This window comes from Aplidium turbinatum, chromosome 5, assembly GCF_918807975.1.
Source record: "Aplidium turbinatum chromosome 5, kaAplTurb1.1, whole genome shotgun sequence".
NCBI lineage: Eukaryota > Metazoa > Chordata > Ascidiacea > Aplousobranchia > Polyclinidae > Aplidium > Aplidium turbinatum.
The window spans coordinates 22,147,695-22,173,792 of NC_137476.1; the positions used below are offsets into that span (position 1 = coordinate 22,147,695).

General features: G+C 37.9%; 1 protein-coding gene across 3 annotated transcripts in view; it reads left to right on the forward strand.

Annotated features, from left to right (window-relative positions):
• Positions 1 to 352: 352 nt before the first annotated feature.
• Positions 353 to 26,098, forward strand: part of LOC145770342 (uncharacterized) — a 48,051-nt gene continuing 22,305 nt past the window's right edge. The window contains exons 1-6 of one of the 3 annotated variants that reach the window (XM_082581950.1): positions 353 to 489; positions 800 to 949; positions 6,363 to 7,688; positions 15,234 to 15,332; positions 23,215 to 23,526; positions 23,837 to 23,899. In XM_082581950.1, coding sequence (XP_082438076.1) covers positions 411 to 489; positions 800 to 949; positions 6,363 to 7,688; positions 15,234 to 15,332; positions 23,215 to 23,526; positions 23,837 to 23,899 — 2,029 coding nt within the window. In that variant the 5' untranslated portion in view covers positions 353 to 410. The remainder of the gene's footprint in view (positions 490 to 799; positions 950 to 6,362; positions 7,689 to 15,233; positions 15,333 to 23,214; positions 23,527 to 23,836; positions 23,900 to 26,098) is intronic. The other 2 variants (XM_082581951.1, XM_082581952.1) reach the window with 2 other exon arrangements.

Below are 26,098 nucleotides of genomic sequence, written 5' to 3' on the forward strand. Positions count from 1 at the left end.
TGCATAACCAACTACTACAGTCGATAAGTTGGTGGGCCTTGGTTCAAATCTAGTGTTGGTCAAACTGGAAACCTCAAACTATAACTTGCTGTGTTATTTCGGTGTTGAGGGTAAGTTAGAGTTAAAACAATAATGTATCAATCCCGCGTAGATGAGTTTGTATCATTTGATGTTAAGCAAGGTGGTTTGTAAAACGCTGTAAAACATGATCAATGAGCCGCTGTCGAAACTATTACTGTATTCAAATCATGCGTTTGTGTTGATTTGTTCAATATAAATTTATGTTGCTTGATTTGTCTTGTTTACTTTGATAAGGAAGAGAAAGGTTTATGACTCACAATTTTGTTTTGTAGCATCAACTACGTGTTAAGTTTTATTTTGATTTGCTGAGTAACAGTTAAAAAAAAAAAATGTCTTTCCCGCAAAATGAAGAAGAAAACGGAACAACTTCAACTGAAGAAACTGGACGACCATTGCCAGAAAGTTCTGGTTAGTTCATTTTGACAAATGTGTTTAAGAAATTGCTCAAATATTGTGGTACGCTCGAAAGCCGCCGATTCGACACCACTCAAGGACACGCTGCTGTGTCATAGGCAAGGCACTTAATAACGTGCCTAAAGGTGGACACTGACTGGATTCCTTGCATTTCCGACATGACCTGATTGCCGGTCGTCAAATTCTTACAGTAATATAGCAAGCGATATGAAGAGTCTGGCTATGTTATACTAAAACACAAATCTGGTCCAAACGCTGTTACTTGTGTTCAAGGTTAAATTCAAGACATGATGTTTTCTTACAGAACAACCTCAAATCAACATATTGAACGTTCATCATTATCATCATCATCATCATATTGATCAACAATTGCTCCAGGTTCACAACCAGCAAAACATAACCAAGATTGTTCATCAACCCGAACAAACCAATGTTCGATTTGGAGATCAAGAAGGTTTATGAACTGTTCATGTTTATATCGAGGATGGGTAGATTTCAACAATAATGACAAATGAGACTATACTAAAAACGAAACTTATACGTTTACGTCTTTATGTTGCGCCATCAAAGTTTGAGTGATTTCAATAAAAATCAGTTTTGTTTTAGACACCAAAAACGAAAATGGAGAGTTGAAATATGACGTTATCACAACAGTAGCCAAATTACGTAACAATGTTTAATCAAAATGTGCATCATTTTAACCCTTACGAGGTTGGGCTCTCTGGAGTCTTGCTCAGTTTGGGGGGGGGGCTGTCGATTCTTCTTATGCTTTAGGAGTGATATCTCTGTTATTTTTTAAGGTACGGCTTCAAACTTTGGGATTCACTTTGTAAAATTATTCACGCTGAGCATATCTGAAAATTAAACCTATGTGAATTTTAGAACTGCTCATAGACGTTGAAATGTTGAGGTGACTTATGACTTTTGGATTATTTTGCGATTAAAGCAATTGTAGCGTGAGTTTACACATTATTTTTTGGTAGAGTAATGAAGAACATGCATTGCCATGTTGTGATTAAATTTTTTTTACATAATCTCAATTTGAATCTATATTTTTCATGCAAAATAATAACTTTTCCCACGCTCAAAATAAAGCTCGCTTCTTGACTAAAAGAACAATGCTTCATCAATTACATGCAGTAATGAGATTTCTGAACGCGTGTCACACCAATTTGGATTATGATCTTGTGACCTCGGTTCCAAGAACAGCAACTCCTACGCTTTATTAACAAATGTAGACCAGCTGAAGAAGCAGGGTGGCGTTTATCAAATACTATTATGTAATCCACGAAACGAATGGAAGATCATGCAACAAAAAAAGCGGTTTAAATGCAATGTATTGTAGTTGCAACAGCGTCTCTCAATGTAAGTTCAATGTGAACTCGGCTACATACAAGGCTAGTACTAGGAGTAAGATTACCCGATAAAGTCGATGATGCTTTACATAAACAGAAGTCAGAAAGAAATTCAAAATAAAACAGTTACGGTTCATTAATTAACAGAACGTCACAACGCTTTTCATCAAAAGGAAAATCTGTAATGCCTCGGGTCATTTTCTTGTGGATTCAATAAGCTCTCTAAGATTCATATGCCACACACTAAAATCCAAACAATATTTAGATTTATTAAAAGTAGTATTTATTATGCGTCAAATCATTGTGAACCTGGAGAAATACTTTACAAAGAATTAGCTGCCTTTTTTTTTTTGCCTAATGGGCGTTTATGCGATAAAAATGTCAGTTTGGCAGCAAAATATTGATAAGTATTTTGATTTGGTTACAGCAATACCGGACTGCAGCAATTGGCACAAGGCTCTTGCAGCAACGTTTTTCAACTTGATTCAATGGTAAAGCAACCTGTGTTCTGTCAGGTTATGTACACACAAATTCAGAAATATTTAAGAATATGCAATGAGGCACATTGAAATTACAAGTGGCTGCACATTTACAGTTCGATAATACGAGAAATTGAATACAACGCTAATACAATCATTTCGACGTGGATTCAACATTGCAAGACGATGTAAACATGCGCGGGTTTGCAATTAGATTACTTCTCTTCTGTCCTTGTTTGTATAAAAGTCATAAAATCAGTCGTTGTATCCGTGCTAAAATTCAGCTATGCTCAAACCGCATTATATTGATATTTTCTAAATAGAAAATGGATTTATAAAATATGAATACAATACTGTTTCAGCATATAAAAATGCTGAATTTTACATCGAGTATTACGATTAGTTTTATGACCCACTTTTTATACAAAAAAGGATAGATGATTTTGATAAGCAATCTAATTGCAAAACCGCACATGTTTACAAGTATTCAACGTCTTGATATGTTGAATCAACGTAAAAATAGCTATCTGTCTAATAAAAGGAAAAAAGGAAAATCTCTCATTGAGCTCCGCGTTTTATTTAGGCTGTGGTTGAAGCCAAAGTTTATAAAACCGCAATCATTCAAATAGTTTATTCTGCGCAAAAGCAAACTTGACATACTCGTATGGAATGTGCAGGGCATAAAGGCTTTTCACAGCATTGACATTGGCCACGGTTTTTTGGTAGTTTATTTTTTGTGGCTTTGGCACCTTCTCAATAAGCAAACGCAGTAGTTGTCCACCGTGGGGACTTCGCTTTGCACGTGAATGAACCAACCCATCCTTTGGTCGATGATATCGGTGCCACCCTTTGTGAAGTCGTAAAGCTTATACAAGCCTGGCTTCTTTTTGCCGTCATCCTTGGTAATCCCCAATAGAGGTTGCATGATCGTCAACATCAACACATTCCGCATGCCAGAGTTCTTCGTTTTTACTACATAAGAATGTAGGCTGAGATCAGCCTCACTCGTCTGCCAATAAATTTCGTACGAAGATTTCTCCCTACCACTCACTTGCTTCACTTCCAGGGGTATTCCTCTACGTATAGCGTTGAGGGTTCCAGCTGACGTTATACCCCTGTCAAGCAACCACTGCGCGAGTGGTATGGAGGTGTAAAAGCGGTCATACAAAATATTCCGACCTTGAAGGTCACCGTGTTGTTCCAGGCTCATCACCATTCCTTTTACCAGTTCTTCTGTTCCACAAACGTAAAAATTAAATGGCTCTTCCTTCGGTTTACCTGAATAGACCGATGCCGCAAATGTGTATGGGAATCTGCTGGCGTTTACCGACTTGAACAGAAGGCCATATTTCGCAGGCTTGTTTGGATTATATTGCTTGAAGGCAATTTGTGTCCTCATGGGGTATAGCGTTTTGTCCAACGACAAGTAGTCACCTGGAATGACATGTTTGCCGCAGTTTTCGTTAAACATTTCGAAAACGACTCGAAATGCGGCCAACCGGTCATTCTTCCAACGTTGCGGCCTGGAAATGTTACGCTACAATTGCTTTGCGAGGTACTGCATCGCGGTTTAGTTTATCAGTGACAGTGAACCTGGTACAAGAAGCCTCGAATATATTGATTCAACTAAGCTGCATCACGTATAAACGTGGTGGAACGATCGTCCTTTTCACAAAAGCGTGATGTTCTGGTTTATCCTACACAAATGAGAAGCGTATTGCATTTCAAATCTTTACATGTCGACTTGGAAATAAATGTTTACAAGTATATGTGAGAAGCTTTGGGAACATCGACGCCTTTTCTGCTTTTGATAGTGTGTCGGACAAAAGGAAAGATTTGAAACCAAAATCATAATATGTTACAGAGCAGCTTCTATAGTAGGCAATAACGTTGTAGCCTATGCTTTGTTTGATTGAAAGGACATAATTGTCTGCGAAAAACTATTCACGCTCTAGATGCATTGGCACCAAGTCTTATGTTTAATTTTACGCAATTTCAACCGCAAGCGACGGTAACTCATCGTATCAAAGTTGAAGCTTTTCTTGTATCGACGTCGCTTATAAGCCGTGGTGAGAACAAAAGGTCCACGCATACTGTCAATTTCCTTCACGCTGTGAAGCAGTTAGGATTAACGAGACATGGGCCAAATTAATTACTTTCATCCAGCTGGTGGGAAAATTTTGAACAATAGAATATGAAATATTTCAGAGAATGTGCTGAGAAATGCCTTATATCTCTCAATTTATAACCTTTATTCGCTCAAAATTTCAGCTCAATAGAGGTGAATGAAAGTTAGGAAAAGTCAAGAAATCTCATAGTCGCAGCCTCAGTGGTTTTAGAGATACAACTGTTGATGCAAAAAAGTTGAATTGACAGCCCCCCCCCAACCTTCAAACAGTTAAAAAACAGTGGTTCCCAACATTTATTACAAGACGTTGTTGTTTTAACCAGTCTGCATCGGCTCTTGAGCTACGTCATCATAAAGTCAAGTAACATGAAAGGTTCAACCAGGCGCGAATCTAAGAGTTTTTTTCGTGGAGGGCCAGAAAATTTGAAAATCAATTAAAAAGAAAGAAAAAGCTAAACAGATATGAACAATGATACTACGACATATACGATATGCTAGAAAATAGACATTAAAACAACCATTTTCATCAATTGTGATGCCGAGGGACTAATATCAGCTGTTTAGAAGCATATCAAACCATTTGATGCGGAAACATACAATTTTTCACAAAATTTCGGGGGGGGGCCGGGCCCCCTGGGCCCCCCCCATAAATCCGCGCCTGGGTTCAACATATTTATTACACGTTCGTATTTAATGTGGCTTGGCTAATATGTTGGTCTTACAAATGAACTGATTGGATTAATCTTACAAATGCAATCTCAATTCGTTGGTGAGAGCAGCTCCTGGCATTATTAAAGAAATGTTTTTTTTTTGCTTATTTAAAAGTGTTAATTTATCTAAAGCAGGGGTGTCAAACTCAAATGCACTCCGGGCAAAAATTAAAAAATCAGTACAAGTCGCGGCCCAGACTAGTTCAATATTTATTGCAAAATATATTTGAAGGAACTTCCGACTTTGCAACAATAATAGGTGGTTTTGCCAGCGATTTTGAGCATATTGGTTGCGCATTTAGCGAAACATGATTAAAGTTTAAAAAAAGTGAACTCAGGTCAAATCATATCCAAAGTCAAGATAGGACTATTAAATAAAGAAATATATCAGTTGTATTCCCTGCTTATGGCTTTCACTACAGCCTTTTCAGAGCAGTGAAAGAAAACAATATTCAATCTAACCGAAAAACACGAACATGCCTCAACTGTGAAACAAATTCGCCAAAAAAGAGCCAAATCGCCAAACTATAAATATGAAGCCAAACGTCTTCAAAAATCGTCAGATTTCTGGATTTTGGCGATAAATTCGTCAATATGACAACCTGGAATCTACCCAGATTGTCCTTTGATCAATTATTACGTAAACAATAAATTGTTGTTGAAGCATATTGAGGACTTTGGCTGGTGCAAATATGCACTGTACAATACTTATAAACTAAACATTTATTAAGTTTTAATCACGTGTAACTTCATTATTGTTTATTTTAGTTATGTCAGTTTATTATTGATTAAAACTTGAAGTTGTTTATGATGCAACATATCGGCGGGCTAGATTTAAAAGAAATTTAATACCAACCTGCGGGCCAAAAAATGTTGCATCCCGGACCGGATTTGGCCCGCGGGCCGGGAGTTTGACACATGTGATCTAAAGTCTTCAAAAGCTTCAAAATATTTTACAAATATTGGAGCTTTGAAGGAGCGTTTGCCTTGCTGAGCCACAAACGCATAAAGTCAAGTAACATGAAGGGTTCAACATATTTATTACACGTTCGTATTTAATGTTGCTTTGCTTTATGTGATTGTCTTACTAATGTACTGGTTGAATTAATCTTACAAATGCAATCTTAATTGATAGCTAAGAGTAACTAATAGAACTATTTACAGAAATATATTTTTATTTGTTGTATTTATTCAGATCCAAGCAAAGCTTTCAACAAACTGAAGAAAACCACTGGAGAGCTTTATGATCGCAAATTCGATGTGGATGTGGCGAGGTTCGACATTCCTGCATCGAATTTGCCAGAAGTTCATCCAGAGCTTATGTCAATCGACTTTTATGTGGGAAGGTTCATTCCAAACGATGACCAGTATGATCCTAAAACCAAACAAATTCAATTTAAAGAATCCGATAAAAATGTTTCGATTGATGAATTAATTTCACGTATTGAGTCACAAAGCTTTATATCAATTGTCGGTTACCCTGGAGCGGGAAAGACAACGTTATCAAAGCGCCTGGCAAGGAGTCTAGACCAAACTAGAGACTTTCTTGTTCTGAGGATACCTTTCATGAACATAAGTGATTGCGATGACGAGAAACTAACCTTAAAGGGATTTTTGCTTGGAGATGTAAAATATAACTTGGAAAAGAAAGAAAAAAATGTAATTTTTAGTTGGATGAAAAATCACACTCAAAAATGTTTTCTAATCTTTGACGGATTCGACCAGGTGAACTGGAATTTGATAGATAAAGTGAAAAGATCGAATTATGACACTTTACTCACCTACCAGGAGCTTGTGTCGAATCTGTGTCAAGGTTTATTATTACCTAATTGCCACATTGTATTCACCTCACGACCACACGCCATGCTCAAAATTCCTCAAATGTGTCGCCCTAAGCAAACGTATTTTATTGGAGAGTTAACGTCTGAAAACATGAAAAAGTTATTTGATGCTTTGATCAATAGTGAACAAAAATCAAGTAAATTTTTTGACAAATTAACTGTAGAAACCCCTCATCTAGAATCCATGTGCCACAATCCTTTGATGCTACAATTATACTTGAGAGCTTCTCTGGGTTCATCAGATGAAACTGTAAATATTTCAACAATGACCGCAATATTTCATCGTGTGCTGGAAAACCTCAAATCATCTGATCACGCCGTTTCTCTTTCGGACCAAATCGTTATTAGTTTATCAAAACTAGCATTTCAAGCTACCAAGAATAAAACAGTATTAATTACAATGGAAGATCTTCAAACAGAACATCTAACAAGTGAACAAGTCCAAGCACTTGTTGTGACATTATTTGGTTCAAATCGAAGGTGTGGTCTTTTGGAGGGTAACCGACGATTGTATTTTTCACACCAAACTTTTCAAGAGTTTTTTAGCGCTTTGTATATGGTCGATCAAATGTCGTTAAAAAATTTCACAAGATTCGTTCGAACTAGTCTGATGGTCGATCACTGGTCAGTCGTTGTCCAGTTTTTATCTGGACTTCTGTTGGATCCATGGATGAATGAAGGTAATTATATTTCATAAACAATGCTTTGTTATCCAACTGAAATGAAATAAAATAGTAATTGTCTAAAATTGAACAATCTGTTTTCCATTAAAGCAGGGCTTCTTAACCACTGTTACACGTACCACTTGGAAGTGCGAGAACTGTCTCCAAGGGTTGCGAGAATGCTGAACCATTAGGATTAGTAACAAAGCGTCGATTTGTATAAACGTGAACAGCGATAAACACTTCTAAATTATTCCGTCTTCACGAATTGCTTCAAGAAAGAATATCTTTTAAACTAATTAAACTTTGTAACTGTAAATAATGGTAGGCTAATGATAAGTGACTGAACAAATAACTGCAGTAATTGAAACTTTGATCCAGCGGTAGCAGGTTGCAAAACTATTTTAAAATGTCAATATGGATGAATTACTGGCTGCTAAAGACTGGCTGCTCTCTAGCAGCCTTCCAGTGTAGTCCGGGAACATCGTGAATCTGGGGTGGTAAAAGGATAGACCCTCGGCCCCAGAAGCTCAGACGACGACGACGACTAGTTTAAACATTTGAAACGCTAACATTAAACAGACTAACACCATAATAAATTCAATCGTTTTTGGCAAGATCTCTTTGGTCTCATCAAGAAATCTTAATACATCTAAACAAATTACTGTAAATAATTGTAATGAAAAGTAACTGAACAAATAACAACAATACGCACTGAGCTAAGTACACACACAACTGAAAAATAGATATCAAAGGTGTTAACATTTTGTTGTAACGTATACTAGAGTGTAGTCACAAGACAAGATTGCGAGATAACGAGCAGCAACAAAAGACAATCCGAGAAAGCAATTGTGACATGAAGCAAACGTAATCTAATACAAATTCAATAATAAGGTTGCCCTCCATCGAATAATTACTTGTAGATCTGAGGTTTGCTTTGTTTTACTTGAAGTGCCTCGTGAATTTTGATTTCAAATTCTGATTGACAGTTTCGAATTATTTCAAATAAATCTGATGTAAAATTGACGTCACAACAGATACTGCAGTCATATATGTGGTCTTTAATGGTACTGTGGTTGTTGATATCTGCTAACTTAACTCGACCTGTTATCAGCCGGGACCAAGTGGTCCCGCCCTGCACTAGTCTTGAAATTTCACATAGAAGGAATTTTCCTAAAACGCTGATATTTCTTAACTTTTACTTTTTATTAATTGCGCATTAGGGTGGAGTGAAAACACTTTTCATTAAATTTTTATTAGCTTGGGGTTGGAAAACTTGCCAATTACTACAACAAACAATTGCGCAAAATTACAATGTAATCTGACGACAGCTTGATCTGCTACCAGCCACTTGAAAATTTACTTTTTCCTTCTACATTAGGGTGGATCGATTTAGGGGGGTGTACAACTTTTTTCCAAATTTTGCTTAGCTTGGAGTGCCAAAACTTGCCATTGGGTGTATAGATAGAACACTGTGGTAAAAGTTTATTTTGATCGAACAAATTTTTGATCTGCCACCAGGCCATTACTTATCGACCAAAAGCGCAAAAATATTTGAATTTGACGTTAACATAGAGATTTATTGCAATGCAATGGAAATGATAATATGCATCAAACTTCCTCGCCATTTCTTGTCTTGATTCAATGCGTGAGCTTATAAATCCATCTCGCGAATTAACCCCGCACGCGCACACGACGCTGAAGCTTCCGTCACCAACTTGAAGCACCTTTCCATCGCCTGTGTGTGACACGGAATCGAGAAATAAAAGTTCTAGAGTGTCCTTAGCTGCAATCATGTCTCGCAGTTCTTTGTCCCCCATGTTTCTTGTTACAGGAAGCTCTTTGAGATCGAGAGCCTGCTAGTCAACCATATCGTAGTATTCGTTGGCGTCAAACTTTAAGGGCGGAATGCAAAATAGTTGCAGTGTTCTCTTTTCGCGATGGCTTGATCGAGCTTTCTGAATTCGCCTAAGTCCAAGCTCATGGATTATCTGCCTCTCATCTGTCGTCGTCTTTCGTATGAAGCAGAAAGTTTGTGGTCAGCCGAAAGGAAGGACTTGGAGCCAACTTTTCGTCAGATCGTCAAGTGTGGGGAAGCCTGTTATTCCGTTGGGAAGGGAATACATGAGACCCCCAAAGATGATGTGGTTGGCTGTTTTCTCCGTCGCACTGCACTGACATGCAGCAGAGTCCCTCATGCCCCAGCGTGTCAAGCAAGCATTGAAGCGCCAACTCCCGTTCTTAATCGGTTCAGCGTCACCCGCTCCCGTCTCTGAAGCTCAGAACCAAGTGGGAGTGAGGAGGCAGGAGAGATATCAAATAGAACGGGCGGGATTTTATTTTTGGGGCACTGCTCAATTCCTCGAACCAGACATCTGACGTGCTGAAATCAGCGAGCTGGACATCTCATCTGTGATCACGGCCAACGTAATGTTTTCTGGGTGTGCGAAGTATCCATTTCTCTGGAGAACAGCATCCACAATATCTTTTTATGTCGCTAGTAAGGTACCTTGTTCTCTTTATCATCTCATGCATACGTTTCAGACTATTTTTGCATAATGGCTTACACTTGATGGCAAACCACATCGGTGCATACACTCTGATTATGAATGTCACAAGCGTCTTTAGATTTTCAGATGGACTATTAACACGTAGCCTACGACGTAACAGCGCAGGTTTCTGTTCGCAGTGGTTAGCCACCGTGAGTGATTGAGCAGACCAGGATTCCGTGTTCCTAAATGTATAGGACATTCACCCCTGTCTATGGCATCACAAATTTACCTCAAATAACGTTGATCTGTAAAGTCCATCATGTCTATGGTTGGCAAAGGATCTGTAAAAGGTATCCTCTCGAACTGTTTGGGAAGATGTTCCATACACGAAGCAAGGGCTTTTCCAATAGGACCAGAAAATTCACGTGGTCCAGTTGTTGATCCATCCAGATGTGCAAATACATGTCTCAAGGGAAGTTTGTTGGCATGTAACATGCAGACAAACCAATGAAGCGGACGTCCAAATGACTCGTCCAGTCTCCGTATAATACCACCCATGACTCCCGCGTTTACTGCCGTTCCATCACATACAACGGTTACTACTGCGCCATAATAAACATCCTTTTCATCTACACTCCCAATGACAGCTGAAGTTATTGATTTGCTTAATCCATTAGTTGGCGTTACATGAAAGAAATATCCGGAACCTGGCTCTGAAATGATGCTGACATGTTCTTCGATCACTGTTTTTTGGTGATATTTTCTATCAATATTCATCACTTGTTTTATTGTTTTGTCCTTCCTGCCATCAAAACACAATCCCGGTATATTAGTCATTCCTTTGTTTTGCAATCTTTCTCGTGTTTTTGTTCTCTCTCTGCGAATCTTACTTCGGTCAATTATTATTCTGGATTGATCTTTTGGAGAGATAATTTCCACGTCCGTCAGAACGGATGAAGCGATCATAGCAGCAGATCTATCAGAGATATCAGATGTCATCAGATCGCACAGATACTGTGCAATCGCATGCTTTTGCTACTGATGGCAGAGACTTAGTCATTTTACCGTCAATTGGAGGTGTTTCTAAGATACTTTTGTTAGCCATAATCACAGATGAGAGGCAGATAATCCATGAGCTTGGACTTAGGCGAATTCAGAAAGCTCGATCAAGCCATCGCGAAAAGAGAACAGTGCGACTATTCTGCATTCCGCCCTTAAAGTTTGACGCCAACGAATACTACGATATGGTTGACTGGCAGGTTCTCGATCTCACCGAGCCTTCTGTAACAAGAAATATGGGGACAAAGAACTACGAAACATGATTGCAGCTAAGGACACTCCAGAACTTTTATTTCCTCGATTTCCGTGTCACACACAGGCGATGGAAAGGTGCTTCAAGTTGGTGACGGAAGCTTCAGCGGCGTGTGCGCGTGCGGGGTTAATTCGCGAGATGGATTTATAAGCTCACGCATTGAATCAAGACAAGAAATGCCCAAGTTCGAATCGAAACGTGACTATTTCATCTTACGCGAGGAAGTTTGATGTATATTGTCATTTCCATTGCATTGCAATGTTAACGTCAAATTCAAATATTTTTGCGTTTTTGGTCGACAAGTAATGGCCTGGTGGCAGATCAAAAATTTGTTCGATCAAAATAAACTTTTAACACAGTGTTCTATACACCGAATGGCAAGTTTTGGCACTGCAAGCTAAGCAAAATTTGGAAAAAAGTTGTACACCCCCCTAAATTGATCCACCCTATTGCGCATCGTTTAAACTTGATTTGGTTATTTTTGGAACGTTATGTGGTTCACAATAAGCATTTTGTCACAGGTTGTTCAAAAATTTTGGCAATCAGCGTAAATGTCTCATATTGCTCTTGTTATTATGTTACAGTTGCCGCAGTCAACCAGAAATTGTCATTAATCAAACACTAAAACTAAGCACTAAACTCATTGGGACTCATAGTACAACTTATCGTTTCTTCTCAATCCAGGCACTTTTTGTTGTGTCAGTGCACGATCTCGGCTAGTTAAGTTGACCAGTTTTTACAAAGATTCGACGTGTTCAAAACATGAAAAGCAAACTTGGGCAACTAGAAATGATCTGCTACTTTAAGCTACTTTAATATTTTCTACTTTGCTACTTCTGAAAAGAAAAACAGTACATTTGACAGCAATAATAATTGTCTCACACAAGTTGAAGATCTTGGAATAAGTGCGGCACACTGGACGAACTACACATGGAACATGGAGTGGCAAAACAACACCTCCCGACTCCGTGATTTCCTACCCGACGTCGATCCCCACCCTCCGGGAATGCCCCTCGCAAGACTTGCGTGGGTCCTGCTTAACCGCCTACGAACCGGCGTCGGTCGCTTTCGTTCAGACATGTGCAGATGGGGCCTGGCTCCCTCACCGGGATGCGAGTGTGGCGCCATAGACCAGACAGTGGACCATGTCGTCCATGACTGCCCAATCCATCAACCACCACATGGAACGCTTGGACTGAAGGCCCTGGATGACGAGATTGTCGAGTGGCTGATGACATCATGCCCAAACATATAGTCCGGAAGAACAGCTCATACGACGAAGAAGATTGTCTCACACAGTAGCATACGCAGGGCCGCAGTGTAACGTCGCGACAACATTCTTCAACTCAATAATTACCTACGCAAGTCAATAATGGGATTCCTAAGAAGAAGTAGCTTACTGTTAGTAGCCTACAATACAACCACAACCAAATTATCAGCTACAGCCATCCAAAAAGCTTTGTGGCATATGTGTAGACGACATCAGAGGTCGGGATATTCCAAAAAAAGAAAGAATCTCGGCAAAGTTTCTCATCGTTGCAATGTGCAATATGAATGCAATATGCCTTTGTGCACAAAGCACATGTTGAAATTATGTATGTCATGCCATTCATGACATGTGTTTGTCAGAAGATGCTTGTAAAACTGAATTTTTCATAGCATGCAATATGCCTTTGTGCACAAAGCACATGTTGAAACTATGTATGTCATGCCATTCATGACATGTGTTTGTCAGAAGATGCTTGTAAAACTGAATTTTTCATAGCTCCACGATCATTCGATGTGTGTTGATCCAGAATTGCGGTACATTTCATTTTGAATCTTGAAAAGTAAAATTAACTACTTTACATTGTCTCGACATTGCCAGATTCAAATAAACAAATTTTTCAAAAAGCAGTAGTCCAGGCAGCAATAGTTCGCTTTTATATCGTTTCAACGTTTAGCTAAATCTAAAAGTATTAAAGATTTTTTTTTCTGATTCTGAAACATTTTGGCAGGTTGAAAGCTACACTCTATGAAATGCCTGATTAAACAGCTGACTGGAAATCGTGTTACGTTGAATCTAATTGTAAAAAACTGATTTGCTGGCTGGGTTTGCGATAGCTACTTTTCGCTACATTCATCTTGATTTGTCTTGAGAGATATTACGATGCTAAGCAACCATGTCTGCCCGCGGAGAACCCATTAGTGCAATTTATCACAATAACCTCAAAACTGCTTGATGTAGTATGAATATGAAAAATACTGTATTTATTCTAGGAAAAAATAATTTGTTGCAAAATACTGTTTTTGAATGTTCACAAATCATCATAATTAAAATTCGAACGAACATAATCGGCTATAAAAAGACTAAATGCAAGCAAAATTCGTGTTTTTAGAGCTTTTTTGAAACATATGTTTTCAGAAGACACAAACTAACTTTTTTTTTTTTTTTAAAACAAATAATTACAAAATAAATAAAAGCATTCGACCACGTGCATCTCAATTTTCTCTAATTTGCGATATTTAGCGACTGAGTTAAAAGCCATTAATCAGGGCCGACTCAAATGGTCCCGTCTCGTGCTTTTCGCGTGTCTTTGAAACGAATGACAGATAGGGTTAAAGAATTTCGATAGGTTTTAGCTTACACAAATGATTTTTTACTTAGGAAAAGTTTGGATACAGAGTTACGAAAATCTATGACGTAATGGTAGGATCTAGTGGAGACCCCATAGCTACGCCATCGATTTTTTGGATAAATTATTTTTATTTGAAAACATACCTTGTGTGGCAAAAGTGAGGAGTTTGATAAATATTATTTTTTTAGATTGGAAAATGATTAGGTTGGGAGTCCGAAAATTTCAATTAGCGATGATATTTATGGTTTCAGTGAACGATACATTTTAAACAAGGAAGACACATCAAAACTGACCATCAATTAATTTTGTGGCAAGGGAAATTATTTACATTTTCTAAAAATTTGTTGGTAGAGTCGAGCATATACTTGTTGGGAATATAAGGTTTAATTATAAAGTCCAAAAATTTTGCTACTCGGTGTTCAGATGAGCCCATCATTGACACTACTCGTTGTCTTTCGGCCACACAGCTGCATTGAGTTATTATGCTGTGGTTGAGGAAGAGTTTTACATAAACACTAGTCGTTGATTGGTTGTGGAATCTCATACTGAGAAAACTAGTTTGTTTCTTTTATTTATTTTACTAGCTTGTTAAGATTAATCCTAGAAGTTTGCATAACTGTCAATAGACACTGAAATTGCTTCTTATAAAAATTCTGTTGCTTACGAATCATTCCAGCCACTCGGTGACGCCTAATGACCAGCTGTGTTGGAATTGTGTCCCTCAATTGTCACTCAACTGCACAAGTCGATACTTGAACCAGCGTTGTTTGTTCTTGTTGGTTCTTCGGCTGTAAAGTCGATGAACTCAAAATGAGCTTTTGAAGCAAGCTTTTGTTATAATTAATTGTTTATTATTGAATGTTGTCTTTTATTGATGATCATATGATGATAGCTTAACGGATTGTCCAATTATTATCTAAAGTGATAATATTGACCATGGTTGTTATTTTCATATCCAGGTTTAGGCCAATGCTTGAAAAATTATATTAAATCAGCTAAATAAAAAATCAAAGAAGAAAGTCTTCCTGCCCACAATCAGATGTGTCTTGTCAGGCGTGCCATGGAGGGTCTGGTCACGACAGTGCATGTCACTTAATGGCAATCTGAGTCATCAATAAGTTCTTATGTATATTTCTTTTAGCTTCTTCGAGTCCTGCATTCAACCAACAACAATCTTCAATTGAATTCACTTTACCACAAACATCTTCCCAGAAAACACCGTCTTTGCAACCTCTATCAAGTAAGAATATATTCTGCTAACAACATTTAAACTTAGCCAGTAATGCTCAAGTACATCTAGACACAGACAAAACATTATCACCTTCTCAATAAACTTACCCCATCTACATCTACCACGTATTCACGTTCGCGTTTGGGCGCTAATTATATTTTTTCTAGCCCTGTGTGCTGTGATTGTCCTTGATAAAAACAAATGGAACCATTAATCGTCGCTTCTGCATTTACAACTGCATTGTGGCATAGCTTAACCCTTTGAAGGTTGGGGGGGGGGCTGTCAGTTCAACTTTTTTGTATCAACAGTTGTATCTCTAAAACCACTGAGGCTGCGACTACGAGATTTTTTGACTTTTCCTAACTTTTATTCACCTCTATTGAGCTGAAATTTTGAGCGAATAAAGGTTATAAATTGAGAGATATAAGGCATTTCTCAGCACATTCTCTGAAATATTTCATATTCTATTGTTCAAAATTTTCCCACCAGCTGGATGAAAGTAATTGATTTGGCCCATGTCTCGTTAATCCTAATTGTTTCACAGCGTGAAGGGAATTGGCTGTATGTAAAATTATGTAAAAAAATTGTAATCACAACATTGCAATGCATGTTCTTCATTACTCTACCAAAAAATAATGTGTAAACTCACGCTACAATTACAGTCATAAGTCACCTCAACATTTCAACGTATATGAGCAGTTCTAAAATTCACATAATTTTAATTTTCGGATATGCTCAGGGTGAATAATTTTAAAAAGTGAATCCCAAATTTTGAAACCGTGCCTTAAAAAATAACAGAGATATCACTCCTAAAGCATGAGAAGAATCGACAGCCCCCCCCCCCCCCCCCCAAACTGAGCAAGACTCCAGGAGCCCAACCTTCTAAGGGTTAATTATACGTAGCTTGCGAAATCCTAAATTATATTAACTCTTTGAGTCTTCCCCCACGTTCGCTCAGTTGGTTAAGCGCCTGACTTTGTACACGAAGAAAGCTCACGATCAAGGGGCACTGGTTCGGCTCTCGGAGTATGCATTTGAGCAACGCATTTGAGCATTGCTCTCCAATCAGCGGCACATAGTGGATGGATTTAACACTTTGCTCCTCAAAGGGAGGCCAGATTTGGCCCCCCCTCATATTTCCTTTGATTACTTGAAGCACAGTAACGCCATGCACTTGGTTTTTCTTGACTTTTCCTAAAATTGCTCGGCGGATCTGATGATACTAAATTTGATGCTAAAAGTTGTGTAGTTTTCTTGTAAATTCAAGATTTTGGTAAATTTTTGCAATTTCTAGCTAACTTCCAGCAAAGCGTGAATACATTGCGATAACAAGCCATAAGCTCATAATTGCTTCGTGCATCGATATGCGCGAGCAGAGAGAAACATCCTCTTGTTTTCCATTGTTTGGTTTGACCTCAATAACACAAAGCGCGTTATTTCTTATGCTACAAAAGAAAGCCAGTGATCACAAAGTTGTTAATTAGAAACAATAATAGCAAACGTTTTTTGCGTTATCAGCTTTACGAAGAATAGCAATCCACGATCAATGTAGGCCACAAACTATTCAAAACAGTTGTTTCAACCAGCAAATATCCATTGACCAATAAAAAACGTTACAAAAAAAATCTTCCCATAGGTAGTGACACGAAAAACCTAGTTTCGCAATAAACGTCCTATGGAAATGCTCTCATTTACAAAACTTGCAATTGAGGAAATGTATCACTGCAAATGTTTTTGGAAGAAGCTGAAGAAATGGTGTTTTTGCGAACAGTAATTGTGAGATACTATATACTCAAAATTGTGAGATCACGTAGCAGCTTACTCGATGACTACATGTCCCTTCGCTGCTTTATGTCGCCTACTTATTGTTATGTCTTGCATTTTTGTTTCACGGTGCACTGTGTGTTGTTCTAAAGAGTGCAAAATAAAGATGATAATGCCTCGTCTTCACTACAAAATATTTTGTAATGTAGACGAGGCATAATACTCGTCGTCACATAAGACAAACAACAAATCAGCTTTCTTGATCATTGATTCAACATCTGAATACGTTGCGCCAATGTGTAAGAGGCCGGCTATTGTGAAGACCCGCCATTTATAAACGATCCGATTATACCAAAAGTGGGATAAACTAATGGATCAAAGAATGAATAAACAATGCTGAGAAAACTAAATCTAAGTGACGAACAATACCGATGTCTTCATTTATCTTGGAAAAATGCTGCCTAAACTTATCAATAAAAAATACCGTAAATAACGGCAGGGTTCCCGAAAGCAGAATTTGCTCGACTTTGGCATGAATTTAGTCAGACATCTAATAAATCCACACATACAATAACGGCCACTCAACGGCTATAATATTCATAATCAACCAGGTTCTGGGCGGTTTGTGTAACAGTTCAGGGGAAGACACTACTTGAAATGATGCACCACACAAAAGATTTTCAATGAAGATTGAGTCTAAAAAGCGATGTGGATTGTGGTGCACAGTGACTTCAAGTTTAGGACAAAAAAGGCACAAAAATATCACGATAAAAACAAAGACCTTGTGGGAAATTTGCGGGAATCATAACACGACGCAAATACCATAAACGCGTAGTTTGCATGCTGCTCTAAGCTGGCCGGCAACCACAAAGGTAGACAACAAAGGCAGTTTATAACTCGATAACAGCGCAATAAACATTATAAATACGTAACCCGACAGTTTTCTTTCACAAACGTTTTACGTCTAACAGTAAAGTCTCCACAACAATTTTTGTGAAGCGTTTACAAACCATGGTTATGGTTATGTGAAATTATTCATCATTATTATTTTTTACTTTTCGGATGTTGTAAAACGTCATCAGAAAAAAATCACAAAACAACATTTTATTACTTCAATGTAATTGGCCTAAGAATTTTTTATAGAATTGTAGCCACGTTATTTCAACCAAGAAGCCATTTTTTGGCAATTGTATCTCTGCAATATTTTTTACGACAAATTTTGAAGCTTCGTTATAATCATTTTTATCTTTGAAGTCAATTGTAAATTTTTTTTGGCCAGAAACATAATCGCTGCTTGCTCTTGCATCGCTTTGTCGCCTTTACGCGTATTCTTTGTGTTTCAAACAATAACGACCCAGTCAGCAATTCAGTCCTTTTACATTGATTCAACATCTGTAAACGTTAAATTAATGTAGATTTGCTGACTGTGGGTTTATTTTACATTTCTTTTGTTTACCCACGTCCCTCACTTCGATGTTGCATTTTTTCGACGCTGGCGGACTAACAATGTATTTTCAAATTGATTGACACAATCTTCAATAAAAAGTGAGCTTCAAACTTAGCTTTGTTGATGTAAATGCTGTATTTTTAGTGGATGTAATTCATGAGTCATGTTTATAAACACCCGTAAGCCAAATGACTTATGATGTAGCCTGCATGATATTTGTGATGCGACTTGTCACAAATCCATAATTCCAAAAGCGCCTAATTTGAACTTAAAAATTTCAGATAATTTCAACAGCTTGTTCAATTGTCTTCTCTCTACTCAAAATATACATACTACAAATTCAATATTGTAGACCTAAAATACACAAACGAAGATGTAAACAGCTATTCAAGTAGGCTAAGGTGTTACTTATGAGAAGTTTGGTTCCATAAAACTAGAAGCTGGCCATGAGTTTCGGAAAGCATTAGTTTAGGACAAAAATATAAAACAACAAACCCAGTTTTGTTTTTTCAAATTCGTGTAACAATATTACTCTGATTGTAACTATTTTAGAATTAATGAGTAGCCTACATGGCCACCTGGAGATGCGGCCTGATTTGCCACATTTTGCAGATTTTGATTACAGCTACTACTAGTGCTTGACTGACATTTTTTGAAATGTTTTTACTTTTTGCGGTTTCCTAATGACAAAAAACTTTTTTGTTGCTTTGGGGAAGCAGTAGCAAATGAAATAAAGTAAGTTGAAAAACGCAAAATCAGACTGTTATTGAAAATTAACAGTCTGACTAAAATCTACAAAATCAAATTTTCTTTGTTTTTCAACATGTGAGGATGCTAAAACGTATTGTGTCATCTGGGGAAAAGAATAAAGAAAGCGTAAAAATCTAATTTAAAAAAAAAATTATTTAAACGTTTGCCCAAAGTTAGAAAAACTTGGAAATTTCTGCAAAATGTGACAAATCAGGCCGTATCTTTAGGTGGCCATGGTAGCCTACAATAAGGTTTGCTCGCAAGTCGTAAATCTTTATCAATGCAATGAGTATGCACACTAGGGTGGATCGTTTTTCAACTTTTTTTCTTAATCGCTTATTAATAGTGCGGAAAAGTTGTGCACTGACATTGTAAGCACAACACAAAAACAAATTTTCAAAAATTTTAATATCTTGGGTTGCCCCAAAGAAGTTGAAATATTGGAAAAAGTGGAAAATTTCCAAAAATTTTATTTTTTGTTTTAATGTTTAATCGCTTTTTAAGAGCGCGGAAAAGTTGTGCACTGACATTGTAAGCACAACACAAAAAACAAATTTCAAAAATTTTAATATCTTGGGGTGCCCCAAAGAAGTTGAAATATTAGAAAAAGTGGAAAATTTCCAAAATTTTTATTTTTTGCTTTAATTTTTAATCGCGTATTAAGAGCGCGGAAAAGTTGTGCACTGACATTGTAAGCACAACGCAAAAATGAATTTCCAAAAAAATTAATATCTTGGGGTGCCCCAACAAAGTTTAAAATTGAAAAAAGAATTGCAAATTTTTAAAAATTCCATTTTTACACATTTGTAACTGCACTGCCTCCCGCGAATCATTGTAAATTACGCAGAAAATCAATATTTACAAGTAGAATTATGGTACAAGTACATGTAAGATACCCAAACCTTTTAAGAACATAATCTAAAACCATGCAACAGAGGCCTCCGTGACAACCTTGACACCTCGCTCGACTGCTTGCGTGTGGCAGGGGAAATTGAGAGAATGTTGGCTTGTGTTGATGTTTTTGAACGACCACAGTTCTCTGTTGTCATTTTCATAGTTATTGGAGGTTCGGTTTTGTCGTTATCGGTTTGCCAGCATATCATATCAACATAACTGACAGCATTAAAATTTAATTTTGGCAGTTTGAAGCTTCGGATTTCAGTGTAAACGGGAGTTTCTCGTGCAAGCAGTATACGGCGTATTCCCAGCTCATGGACATGTGATTCTTTGTCAAACAGCATTGATAAAAGTCTGTTTTCGTTGTGGCCAAAAAATCCATTTCTTTGAATAACAGGGTCGACAATGGCCTTTAGTTTATCCGACAGGTAGCAAGATTTGCTGGTGGTTTGCCATAGATGAAAAGCACCGCTGATACAGAGTAGATTGCACTTTATTTCGAACCACATAGGAGCATAATACCTTCATGACAAAGGTAGCCAGCGTTTTTAAATTATCAGAGGGTTCTGTGGTCCCTATATACAACCGCAGAATGCGATTCCCCGCAGTTAGCCAGCGTGAGTGATTAAGCTTACCTGGACTTCTTGTGGCGAGTGAACTGGGAATTTCTCTTGTACAAACGCAATGACAAATGTTCCGGAGGTATCTTTGGTCTGTGCTTAAATCGGTCACACCCATATGAGGAAAATTACTTGGTTTTGATTCAAATCGTCGGATAGGCATTTTATCACATGTAAGTAAAGCCTTTCCAATCTGTCCGGAATACTCACGAGGACCAGTTGTACTTCCATCCAAAAACTCAAAAAAATGCCGCAGGGGTAATTCGTTTGCGTGGAGTTGACATACCAACCATTGCAGCGGTTTTCGAAACTCTAATTCCAACAATCGGATAACACCGCCTGCATGACCCATATTTACCACAGTACCATCACACCCCACGGCTCTTATTAAGCTGGTGTCTGTTCCTCTATCATGAACTGCTGATATTATAGAGTCGGCAATGCTACTGGCTGTTCCCGCGGTTGGACTTACCTGGCCAAAATACTGAGATCCAGGTTCGGCGATAATAATACACACATGCTCTTTAACAACAGATCTTCTATGAGACACCCCATGATCATCTACTTCAATCTTTAGTGTCTTGTCTTTTCTGCCATCAAAATACAAACCGTGTAAAACGTCCGACCTGGACTCTTGCAATTCTTCTCGATTTCTACTTCTTGATCTCCGAACTTTGTTTCTATCAATAATACCAGTTTTATCAGCACTAACCATTACCATACCTAACGTCGTGCAATGCAGCAGACGCTACAGCAGCCACTGCTCGATTAGAGATGGCATAGCGATCCCACAAAAGTGCCATCGAACGCATCGCCACAGGTCTAGTGGTCTAGTATGGTGGGACGAAATTAGAGTCATGGTCGTCGTCATGAGATCGATTTGGGATCCGTGTAGCTGCGTGAGAGAGATACAGCTTGAAACCTGCAGTAAGTCAAGTGTGTACTGTGTTGCCTACACATAACACACAAAAGGCCCGAACTAAGGGGAAGGAAGCAAACGTTGGTGAATGTTCATGTTATTAAACAAGATACAGACAACCATGACATCAGCAATGCGAAGTAAATATTGATTTTCGGAAATTTTCTGAAGCGGTTAAAAACTAAAAACAATAAATAAAATTTTTGGAAATTTTCCACTTTTTCTAATATTTCAACTTCTTTGGGGCAACCCAAGATATTAAAATTTTTGAAAAATTTTTTCGTGTTGTGCTTACAATGTCAGTGCACAACTTTTCCGCGCTCTTAAAAAGCGATTAAAAACTAAAACAAAAAATAAAATTTTTGGAAATTTTCCACTTTTTCCAATATTTCAACTTCTTTGGGGCAACCCAAGATATTAAAATTTTTGAAAATTTGTTTTTGTGTTGTGCTTACAATGTCAGTGCACAACTTTTCCGCACTATTAATAAGCGATTAAGAAAAAAAGTTGAAAAACGATCCACCCTAATGCACACCGCACACACACTTCGTGCGGCTGATCGAGCTCTTTGTTGTTCAGAACTTTGCATGAAATCAGATTAGCACGGTAATTAAACTGCGGCAAGATAAAGAAAAATTGTCGTTTTTGGGTACCTTTGCAAAAGTTGAAATATCAGGTTTAACATATAAAATTTTAGAACAATGACTTTTCAAACTTATAGACAAATGATTTTTTTTCACACCAGTGCAACTTCTGTTGAAATAGCACCAGCGGATCACACGTAACAGCTGATTGAATTTGATCCAAAAACGCCCCCCCCCCCCCCCCCCCTTGAGCAGTTAACTTCCAAAAAAACGTTGAAAAGCAAAGGGTTAACATTCGGAGACAAGACTTCAACAAGCGGAAACCTTGCTCTGTCAGTCTCGGTAACCGGCCAGCCGTCAGTGGTTCAAAGCTTCTACAAGTATGCAAAACTTCTAGGAATAAGCTATCAGAAGCTTTGTCGGTTCAAGGATAAAGATTCAAACCAACCAACTTGTCTGTTCAGTATCTCACAAATGGCAACAGTTGCTTCGTATTAATGAAAGTGTGATACTGACGTAACAATCAATGCTGATGTCAGACCAACATTGAAACGGTGAAGTGTGCGAGTATAGCATATGTGCAATTGTGCATCCAATAATAAGGAAAAGGTTCTGGAAATATTATTTTATTTAAACTTATTCTAGCTCTTGGGTTTTGTGCCTGAGCAACGCATTTCAAGCAGCTTTCAATACTTTAATTTAAATAGCAGAAAATATGAATCACGTCATAGAACTTTTGACTTACAGTTCATACCGACTGATGAAAGCACATCAATCAGCTTTGGAATGAATTGTGTGCATTTCAAGTTATGTTCACATTATAGTTGTCCCATGGCACACTTAGTATTGCTGCACACTATTGTGCTGCGGCACACTGAGGTAGTTAACAGTTCTGTTTTCGTTTTTTCAGACCTCTTGCAAGATTCTATTCTTCAAGAATCCCATGCTTCAAATCAAGCTCAATCATCTTTCCAGGATGTTTCAAATCAAGCTCAATCATCTTCCCAAGAAGCCACAAATCAACAACAATCGTCTTCTCAGGATGCTTCAAATCAACCACAATCATCTTCCCAGGATGCTTCAAATCAACCACAATCATCTTCCCAGGATGCTTCAAATCAACCACAATCATTTTCCCAGGATGCTTTAAATGTTTCTCAAAAGTCAAAACCTCAATCCTTCATAAGAAAATTAAAATACTTCACAAAAAACATATTTCCAAGTAAGAAATTAATTAAGCTATATGATTTAAAATGTGTTTATGTTGCTTTCAAACACAAACTTCAACTAAAATTGGTTTTGAAATTTTATTTCACGTTACAATTAGAACATAAAAGTTTTTCAAACCTATCAAGTCTTTGTGCTGTTATTTATGGTTATGGGCCAAAAAGAATTTCAAATAGTAAACTTTTAGGTTTACTACAATTTCAAGTAAAATATCAAACTTTACGTCTAGGCCTCGTTTTGTCGCAATAAACGTCACAATAAATTAACACTGTAATTAACTTTTGTCGCTGTTTGTGCTTTTACAGAATCATCTGGAAGAACAACCAAACCTTTACAACGATTGCAACCATTTCCCCATCACAGACCAAGTAAAATTGAACTACACCAGTGATTCTCAAACTTTTTTGAGCGCGACCCAAATCTGAGTTTTATGAACATCTCACGACCCAAGCTTAAGACATCAAAAAATGTATTTTTTTGTTGGAGGAGACAAAAGTTGCGCAGCAAGGTTTTTACGGTGCAGAAGACAGTGGGCGGCTTGCACATTAGTATAGACTTGTTTGACTCGTGTAGTAAACCCCAGTCGAGCACCAAGCATCGTGAGACCACCGTCAATGCATAAGCTGACACCGTTTTCCCAGTTAATGCCTTCTTTTTGTTGGAAGTTGTCTACAACGTTGAAAATGTCGGCGCCAGTTGCCGTTTTTGTCAGTTTGTGCAAAACAAAAATTCTTCTTCGAGGTCCATGTCACCCTGTGATTCGACTTTTCACTGTGCTGTTCGATAACGAGACGTACTGCAATTTCTAGGCCACGTCGTCGCCGCATAGGAGTCTGGCCATGGCAGTGGCTGCAGGCTTAAGAGCTCTTATCCGATCGTGTGTGGTTTCATCTCTCTAGCTATGCGTAGCGCGACTACGTACGATGCCAGCGTGGCTTGTTTGGTGAATAAAAGAGCTGGATTCGTTGGTGAGAAAAATCGGCTTCGTTTCAGCTGCGCTTCTCGGTGCTGAAAATAATTTCAATTTTTTTCACATGTTGCGGGTGTTTCGTTTCCAGATGTCTCTTCAGTTTGTTTTTCTTCAGAGATTCGTTCGACAATACTGCATAACACAGCACACATTGTGACTTTGCAGTACCATGATCATTGATAAAAGTGAATCCCAAATCTAAAAATATTTCCTTGTACGAATACTTACTCATCCTTAAACGCTAACTTTTAACAATACTACCTTCAACGTAATGACTTAGTTAAAAGGAACAAACCTATAGCTCGAATCGAAAGAAACGAACCTATCGCTCGAACTTTAAAACTTTTAAAGCTCGAACTTTAAAACTTTTAACACTCGAACTTTAAACTCTCAGAAAACCACTTATGATGCAATACTCCAGGTTACTGAGATGAAGCTACATAAAATGCTTATGATGCAATAATTCAGCCATGATTTAATCGAAAATACTTGAAAAAAGTTCGTTTGGGCAGAATTGAATCACCATAGCGCGACCCATTTTTTGATCCTGCGCGACCCATGTTTGGGTCGTGACATAGCATCTTTTCACAAATTGGGACTAGGTGGGCAAATTTTCAAAAAAGGGCACTTTTTTGCGCGAGAGTTATGCCAGTTAAGCGCGTATGACACTCATTTGCGTCATGGTGTTTTTCCCGCCATTGCGTATGACACTGATCAATGTCATGGAAATTCATTGCATCAGTGCGTATGACACAGACGCTTTACATTGGTACTGCGTATGACAGACACTTTTGTCATCATTGTACATAAACATTTAAATGCGCCTTTCTGCGCGATACTACACGCCTACAGCTTTCTGCGTTTCGCAAAAAAAATAATTACACACTGGGTGAACAGACCCAACAAATAAACGACGCGCTTAACTGGTTAAAAAGGGCACTTTTCGCGCGTAAATGATGGGAAAAAGGGCATTTTTGCACGAGCGTAAAACATGTAAGCTTAAAAATGTAGATTTCTCAGGCAAATTGTGGGTGAAAAGGCATATTATAACTAGACTATACTTTTGAGACCCATAATTGATTCCTATATTCATCCCCGCCCACAACATTTTGTAAATAATAATGTTATGAAATTTAATCTAGCAACATTTAGTTGCAGAGGTCTCTTGTACTAAAGTAAAAAGAAACAACTATGATAATAGCCTATATGAAACACAACTGCTAAGATATTATAATGAGTTGAATCTTTGCAGAATTATAGATGATTCTAAAGAGCTGGTATTTTATTTTGATGAAAATCAGGAAACAAACTTCGGTAATTCAGACATTTAGAATCTCACACAAAATTTGAGGTAGCCTACTCACAACACAAATTGACAATCTGCTTGAATGGAACATTAAGGATATTATAAGTAAGGTCAAAGGTAGACTCATAAGTTCTAAAGTATGTATGCTAATGTATGCTAAAGCTTTCCATTTAGCTTAGTGGTTCCCAACCTGGGGGTAAATTACCCCCGGGGTAATTTGCCTATTTAGGGGGGTAACGAGACCAGATTTGGAAACAGTGAAGCAAGTGAAGGTTGTGAACTTTGTGAAAG